The sequence below is a fragment of the Cucurbita pepo genome, chromosome 12, assembly GCF_057944985.1.
Source record: "Cucurbita pepo subsp. pepo isolate OVF chromosome 12, ASM5794498v1, whole genome shotgun sequence".
Lineage (NCBI taxonomy): Eukaryota > Viridiplantae > Streptophyta > Magnoliopsida > Cucurbitales > Cucurbitaceae > Cucurbita > Cucurbita pepo.
The window spans coordinates 10525414-10534292 of NC_141809.1; the positions used below are offsets into that span (position 1 = coordinate 10525414).

Consider the following 8879-nt stretch of genomic DNA (forward strand, 5'->3'; position numbering starts at 1 on the left):
ACGGAAAGTCCAATGCCCAATGAGAACATGGATGGATGGATATTCGAGATGTCCCACTGAGATAGTCGACACATGGGTCAGTTTCCAACAGATGTGTTCGAGCAAACCAAGATGGTTGAGTTGTCCCAAGACATGGGATGACAACACGATGCATGGGTCTTGTTGTTGGGAACTGAGATGAAGATGAGATGCGATACTGCATTGAGAGACCTTGGCCCCAAGTAGAGGCAAGGTGAAGCTTAATGACTTGGCGTAGTGTAGAGTAAGTCGATTGTGTTGCAAACGATTTAACATGCATGCGTAGGCGGTGTGTGTGGCCCAACAAGCTTGGATACACAAGTGATGTTCGGTTAGCGAAGACAAACTTTTCCTAAGGCCTGACGAAGCTGCAAAGCGGAGTAAAAAATGTGAATAAGGCTTGAGTTCCCCCTTAAGACAACATAACATAACATAATACACGTCATATAATCATAAAACACAACATTTGTAGAGGTCACAGGGGATGCGTTGTTCATACAACAAACAAGTCATCCAATCAAGGCAATAGTAAAGCCAATACTTGTTTGGCTTAAGCCGAAGTCACAATGCTCCTTTGATACTACCTTAAAGTTGCTCCTTTGATACTACCTTAAAGTTGCTCCTTGAAATCTAGTTATACCTAAAAAGTCTCACGATCATAATTTAAAATTCTACCGTAGAAATTGACTAATCTAATTTTATAAAATATCTAAGCTTAACTCGAAATAACTTAAATTAGCTAAAAAGTAGTCGTACTACATTTATTTCATTAAAAAATCATACCATGCACATATGTGGTCCAAAAACAATTATTTTCATGATCAACATGCATAACAACACACAAAAACATCTATGTAACAACTCATACTATGGCATATACATCCAACTGTATTTTAGAAAACAAAACAGTATAATTTCAATAGAAAAATTTCTTACTTCAAATCGTTCCCTTAATTGCTATTAGAAATATCGGTCCAACTCACCCATACCAAACCTATCTAAACTGCACAAAACATAACAATTCCAAAATTTATTGGGCTTTGTCACTCACCGTTATCTTATGGAATATGTGATTTCAATTTCTACTTTCGCAACCTAGGTCATGGTTGCTGCTTCAACTTTCCACTTTGGTACCTTAGTTACTATATTAAAAGTTACAGATAATCACTAGTGGTACGTCGAATCTATAATCGAGATTAAACTAAAATATCAAGCTTCAAACTAACTGTTCACTCTTTCTAATGGCGGTCTCGGGGCCAGCAACAGCAGCGGGCACAGTGGCGATAACAGCGAGCTACTGATGCTCGTAGCGGTCAATGGGTAGTTGCAGTGCCCATGAAAAGGGAGACGAACTCAAGGAGAAAGAAGGAAGAAAAAAGAATGCAGAGAAAAGGAGGACGTCGACGACTGAGCGCCGGTTCTCGAGCACGACGCTAACAACCCATATGGTGATCAATTGATTCTAGGATTTGCAGGGCTGAGCGATATGCTTGGTATAACGACACTACAACAACAAAGACTCTATAATGGGCTCACATCGACAATATTTGCAATGACTTTGCACAATGACATAAGGGTAGTGTGGGGTATTATGTAGTGTCTTGAGGTTGATATTAATTTTTTTACTCATGAAATTTCAAATTGTTCCATAATATCTATGTTTAAATTACGTAATGGTAATGATAATGAAAATATGCATGCGCGTTGTGTATGTTAACGATGATGTTGTTATGCATGAAATATCATTTTAAGTTGCATCATATTAATAAATTGATATTTTTTTTTAGATAAAGAGAGAAATATTCAAAGTTGTCGTCCTATTTCATATAAAAACCATGAAAAAGTTAAGATTGGATTTTGCTTCCGCATTATTACGTGCATTATTGAAATTGGATTGATTTATTTTTGATATTTTAATTATTTCTTTACTCAATCCTAAGCATTTATCTCGTCACACTGAAGATGAAAGTATATTGACATTGATAGAAAAATTGAGAAAATAAAATAAAAATATCATTAAATGTATATGTTTTAAATTAAATATTTTTATAATATTTTATATCTACAACTAATTTTTAAAAAAATATTCATTACATTTTATAATTAAATTTAGTTTTTAGTTAACCAGAAATTAAAAAAAAATAATAATATATATTTGATATAAAGATATGGTTGAGCTGGAAAATACAAAAAACGGAGTTATACGATTAATTTCCAGATAAGAAGGACACGTCTGATCCACTAGGTAGGGAATGTAATATTATTTTGGTATATTATTCGCATTTTTAAGCTGTTTTCAAATTCCAGCTGTCATTTCCTTTATAATCATTCTATTTTTCATTTTAAAAAATGGTCTCTATTTTCCCTCACTTTCTTATATATACACATTTAAATTTAAATACTGATAAGTATTCCATTTTTTCTTAATTTCTAAAATTTAGATTAAATTTTAAAAATATTTTAAAATAGAGTCTGAAATTAATGTTTATAAATAAATTTTGAACCTATTTTTTAAAATCTTTATAAATGGGTCTAAATTGGTCTATTGTAGTAAAAATACTTATTTTCAACCCGAATAAATGACAATATTTGATGTTATTATTAAGAAAACTCAATTGAAATTGAATGAAGCAATTTAATTTTTGTGAGTTAGTGATATAGATAACATCAGCATCTTCTTCGTAGCGATGATCTACTTATAATTAGTAATGAACGGTTAAGATTTTGGAGATAATTTATTTTTGCCGACTTTAAATTGGTTTAAAGGACAATGTTACCTTCGCAAGACACTGATGAGAGATGTGCACAATCTTCTTGTGACACTAAATATCCACAATGTTGTGACACTATAGGGACAATGTTGCATGTCACACTATCTACATTCCTCACATATTAACAGTTAAGACTATTTCCAGAGATCAACACGAGTCCTTTCAGCATTTCTTAATTCTTAAGAGTGAAGATTATCTCAATAGACCAATACGAGTTGTTCTTTTGTTCTTTTGTTCTTTTGTAAGAGGTTACCCGACATAGAATTTCTCCAAGTAAGACACACTTAAGATTGAGCGGCTGAGAAAGGAGGTATATCTGGTTGGTATAAGTAATAACTTTCAATTCTTTTAAACTTTTCATAGTTAGATCAGCGTGGAACAGGGGCAAAGGGCAAAAGGGGAAAAAAGGAACAAAAAAAAAACAAGAGATGCAAGACAATCTCTTCCCACGTGTGGAAAACCTATCAAATTTGAAGCGTCTAATAAGGGAACAGATGTAAGAGGCAGCTTCCTTCTCTCCCCCACGAATTGACTTCCTCTTCGTCCTCTTCTCTATATATTCAATCTTCCTTCTCCATTTTCATTCCAACTCTTTCGCATTCTTTCATCTCCTTTCCAATCTCCCTTTTCTCTCCTTCGATCTTTCAGGTACCTCCCTTTTTCATTCCCTTCCTTGTTGTTTGCGCCTTCGATTGCTTCTGTTATTGTTCATTCATTCGTTTTCTCGACCTTCAACTCCACGATTCTCTGCTCTACAATCGCGAGAGAAATCAATCGCCTATTGATATTGGTATATGATTGTGCGTACTCATTTTGTTTCATTTTATGTATTTTGGTTAGATATGACTTCTAATGAGAATGCCGTCGGTGAGAAGAATCGAGTTCCGAAGCTGAATGAACGGATTCTTTCTTCGCTCTCTCGAAGATCGGTTGCTGCTCATCCTTGGCATGATCTTGAGATTGGTACTTGCATATCTGTTGTGACCTTACTCTGATTGCGGCCATCATTGTTCTGATTTAATTTCGTTATTCCTTTTTTTACTGCAGGACCTGATGCTCCTAAGATCTTCAACTGTGTATGTTTTTTCCTTCCTCATTTTATGTTCAAAATTTATGGAGATTTATACGTTGAGGTTATGCATTAGAAGGAACAGAAGTAATAGTTGTGTAGAAACCATTTTCTTGGTTTGATTTTGTGGATGACTGTGGTTGCAATTTCTTCCAAAATTATGGATCTGTGAATGCTGTTCAACTTTAAAGCTGATCCGTTAGAAAACAACCTCTAGTTTGTGGCCCTTATGATTTGTCTCGTTTTAGCATTGAAGCATGGAATGCAAAGAGAGTAGGTTGCAATGTCTTATCATTCTAGACAAGAGTTTTTGTCCTTTTCCATTTACTTTAGTTGGAGTTACCTTTCCATTTATGATGCTTTGGAAATAACATTTTTCCATTCCATCCTTAGGATTTCTTTTGCCATCAAACCTAGTTTCTGTTTTTTTTTTCTTTTTTGTTCTTCAGAAAAATTTCAAATGTTTTCAATGTGTCTTGATTGATGGAACTACACAGGTTGTTGAGATTACAAAGGGAAGCAAAGTCAAATATGAACTTGATAAAAAGACTGGGCTGATCAAGGTATGGACGTGATATCAATAGATACCATCCCTAATAAGAGTTGGAACATCTTGTCTTGTGAAATTAATTGTGGGGTGTCCATGATGATGTTGGACAAGTCACTTAGATATTAAAAACAAAAAAGAAAAAAAACATGAAACGTTTCAGATCTCAAAAAAGTTAGGAATTTGTTTTGATTTAAATTCTCCTATTTGAAGGTTCTGACTCAGTTCATAATGAGCAGGTTGATCGAATTCTGTATTCATCAGTGGTCTATCCACATAATTATGGCTTCATCCCCCGTACACTGTGCGAAGACAATGATCCTATGGATGTTCTAGTACTTATGCAGGTTATACTCTGAACATTGCTCATTCAGTTGATATTCTTCTCAAACTGATCTTATAACGTAATCAAATAAATTTTGGTATTGCATTACAATCTCTCTTGTAAGAGGCAAACTGAATATTTCTGAAAATCCTAGAATGCAAGACATCACAATTTGGTTCCAACTTTTGGATTAGCCGAAAAGACATCCAAGAAATTTTGGACTCTGCATTTGTGTTGCTGTTTTTTCCTACCTGCAGCAAGTTTTGGCTTCATTCACTGTGGCAATTTACAAAAAGTACATTGATTTGTTTGTACAGGAACCAGTTCTTCCTGGCTGTTTTCTCCGAGCCAAGGCCATTGGACTAATGCCCATGATTGACCAGGTACTTTTGATGCAATGGAAAGAAACAAAGCCTACTTTGTTCTCTCATTCAAATAATTTAACAAAATTGTTGCTTTTGATCCAGGGAGAGAAGGATGATAAGATCATTGCAGTCTGTGCTGATGATCCAGAATACAAGCATTACAACGACATCAAAGAGCTTCCCCCTCACCGTCTCTCTGAGATTCGTCGCTTCTTCGAAGACTGTATCCTTTCAAATCTATTACGAAATCTAGGTTATTGTTCGTCGACCTGACATACATGTCTGCAAATTTCTTAACATAGTTGAATCACAGATAAAAAGAATGAAAACAAGGAGGTAGCAGTTAATGACTTCTTACATTCAGGCGTTGCTCTTGAAGCTATCCAGTACTCAATGTAAGTCTTTCAATCAGATCCAATCCATTTTACATTCTGGTTTCGTTTCAATCTTTGTTCATACAAGATTTTTAAATTTTGACTAAATTTGCAGGGATCTTTATGCTGAGTACATTCTGCACACCCTGAGGCGATAAACCGACGCAATTTACCCCGCCGATCACCTTAATAAAAGGCCCTTGTAACGATTATATTTCAAACAAACATGTTCTGTTGTAACGTGGGACTAGTTTCCTTTTCTCTTTTCATTTTGAATTCAAATTTTTGGTTATCTGATAGATGAATACCACGTCAAGGTTTGAGCTGTTTATTTTTTTGTTTTCCTTTATGAATCTGATCAATATATTGAATGAACACTCCATATTTCTCTTAACAATTTTTATTGAATGAACACTCCATATTTCTCTTAACAATTTTTATTGAATGAACACTCCACCTCAAGAAATAAGTTTGGTGAAATATGGGAAAGATTTATTTGTTGATTTATATGAATAAATTATTCTAATGAGTAAGAGTTCAACCGGACCTACCCCTCTTTTTTTTGCTAGTTCATGGGGATCCCGTTGAGTTCTTACACTTTCATGTATATAGACTACACCGATCATAGGAATAACCATACCTATTATCTAAAGAGGAATCCTTTGTCTCAGCTATTTGTCCCACTTCCCTACCCATTTCATCATCTAAAGAGGAATCCTTTGTCTCAGCTATTTGTCCCACTTCCCTCCCCATTTCATCAACAGAACAATCATACAAATAAACAAATACACCACAATTAAAATCCAAATACAAATTGGTATTGAGTTTATTACAAAGGAGGAACGAGATCATGATACAAATTCAAAAAGACCCAAAATACATAAATTGGACAGACACTAGAGTGTAATAGCTCTAACCCAAGCCACCCAATGAACACCGGAAAAAGTAATGTAAAATAGGGCGAATATAAAAATTCTCAGTGAGTCGTTTATAAAATTCCAATTGATGTGAGATCTCACAAAGATGACCCAATGCTCAATGAATTTTTAGAGGCTTTAGGCTCTACGAAGTTCAAGCCTAATTTTGCATCTATCTAAGCTTCTGGAAAGGCCTCGAAGTTCTGAGCGGATCTCATGACTATCACAAACTCACTTTGGGTTTGAAGGTGATTCACCCATTTCTAGTGTCATAGATAAACTAGACGAGAATCTTAGCTCGAGGTGCAGTTGCGTCGTCACAATGATATCTATGCAGGTGAACTACTTAATAAAATTCGTTGGGATAGTATGACATCTAAATAGTTTGAACATCATCTATGGAATGTTAATTGACAAACCCATCCACATGGCCATAGAATCACTCTGAGCGTGGAAGTGTGACCCCGAGTAGTTTACTTAAGTGATCCTACTCCCTCTCTTAGGTTAGGACAGGTTTACAGCACAGAGGTCCGATTCAAGAGACCTATGGCCATTTCCAAACATCTTATATTTATTAACCAAAGAATGCAAATTTCTTTGTTATGTTTAAATTTCAAATTTATCCAAACTAATTTATTCATTTTTGTGAACACAACAATTCCAGCTAAGCTTATATTTAATATTTAATTCAATAACTTTATTTAAGTGTTTTCTTCCCATAGTTCAAAAGAATTTGATTCTTGGAATTAATTTATTAACCATTACATAACTTATATGAATTAGATGGGCCATTAACTTTCTATCCAAAGGTCTTGGTAAGGCGTTTTTACTCGGTAAAGATAAACTCACTATTCGAAGTTCTTGCTAATTCACACGAGATTTAGCCTTACAAGGTGGTCCTTGCTAATTCACACGAGATTCCACGTGTCTCATGCTACTCGAGTCAGAGCGTAAGCTAGTGATGCTTTCGGCTACTGGACTCTTGTCATCTAGACTGCAGCACTCCACTGCTTCGCCTAGCAGCACGACGCATGTATTGCTCTCCCACAACCCTGTTTTCAAGCAACATACTGAACCGGCTCAAAAGGCAATATGATAGGAAATAATTGAGAGTAAAAGAAAGAAAGGGGTGAGAAAAGAAGAAAGGGAAAAGGTTGTAGATTGTGTGTATGGGGATAAAAGGAAAGGATATAAAGAACAGAGGATTAGGGTTTAGGGCAGCAATGAGAAGGCAGGCATGGGAGTGAGGGACCATATTACACAAATTAAAATATGGAGTGGTAAAGTGAGTTAAGAGATGAAAGGTCCTTGTCCAAACCTTTGCATGCGCTTCGTGGAACTGCCCCCTTCCTTTTCTGCACACATAACATAAATATAATTAAAACGAGAGGACTTTGATCACAATGACCACTCTCCTTATTTACCAAATTTTCAAAATAATGTGTGCTCACTATTTGATTTTTTTAAAAAATATGGAGTGAATACTTGTAGGTTGTTAATGGTATATATATATATATATATGATAGATGCTAGGGTATCGTACTCTTTCTTGTTCATGATACACATCTTGGTTCTTTTCTAAGAACTTTAGTCCTGTTTTAAGTTATGAACTCCATCGTGAGGACCTTGGTTCTGAGATTGTGTGTTCTTAAGTTCTTAGTTCATGATTTTTTATTATTGATTCTTTGATCTTGTTTTTTTGTCCCTTAGACACTCCTTTAGGTGACCTGTTGGGTTCTATGATCGGTGCACAACTCAATATTGACATATGTCTAAGGTTTCATACATACCCCGCAACATAGCCTATGTTAGAGGTTTCATGCATCTCTCGTGACATACGTTGAGTTATGATACTTGTGCTTAGGGCTTCATGCATCTTTTGCGACACAATGTGCATGCCTATACCTAGGATTTTGTGTGTTCCGTGTGAACTAGTATGAATACTTACATCCAAGGCTTCATGTGTTCCCTACGATACATTATGCATACCTATATTCAGGGCTTCATGTGTTCCTAAATACTTATGCTTATGACTTCATGTGTTCCCTACAACGTAGTTTGTGTCACGAGATCATGTTGCACCGCCCATCGAAATCGAAATGTCTTAAGACATGAAGGAAGAGTGGTACCTAGTTCTAAGAATTCTATCTTAAGGCTAGAGGCACAACCAATGCATAATTCATAACCGATAAGCCATGAGTCAAAACATGTAAACTTTTCATGCATAAGTTCTTCGTACTACCATAAGTAGGCATCATGATACTTTGAAACCATAAAAACCGGGTATTCTTTATAAAAGAGACATTCGAGATAATCTTGTCATTTTTCTTCTAGGTTATGGTTTAGGCCTCAAACATGTTATAATGCCTTTGAAGTACTGCATGATAATCTCTAAGGTCATAAATGAGGCTCGTATATAGTTCCATAATATTTTGAGTCTATTTAGGTCTTGAAATTATGAGACGATCTTGGTAGGAAACATTTTAGTCATTA

The 8879-nt window shown here is 35.3% G+C and overlaps 1 protein-coding gene across 1 annotated transcript; it reads left to right on the forward strand.

Annotated features, from left to right (window-relative positions):
• The first annotated feature begins 3275 nt into the window (after window positions 1-3275).
• Window positions 3276-5800, forward strand: LOC111806483 (soluble inorganic pyrophosphatase 1). The gene is made up of 9 exons (XM_023691822.2): window positions 3276-3437; window positions 3630-3752; window positions 3837-3865; window positions 4356-4421; window positions 4645-4752; window positions 5048-5113; window positions 5198-5318; window positions 5409-5490; window positions 5585-5800. The coding sequence occupies exons 2-9, from the start codon at window positions 3632-3634 to the stop codon at window positions 5625-5627; spliced, it is 636 nt and encodes a 211-aa protein (XP_023547590.1). The 5' UTR covers window positions 3276-3437; window positions 3630-3631; the 3' UTR covers window positions 5628-5800.
• The last annotated feature ends 3079 nt before the right edge of the window (window positions 5801-8879 follow it).

Coding starts and splice junctions, on each gene's coding strand:
- LOC111806483 (XM_023691822.2), top strand. CDS start 3,632: ATGACTTCTAATGAGAATGCCGTCGGTGAGAAGAATCGAGTTCCGAAG. Junction 3,753..3,836: donor TTGGCATGATCTTGAGATTG/GTACTTGCATAT, acceptor TTTTTACTGCAG/GACCTGATGCTCCTAAGATC. Junction 3,866..4,355: donor CTCCTAAGATCTTCAACTGT/GTATGTTTTTTC, acceptor GGAACTACACAG/GTTGTTGAGATTACAAAGGG.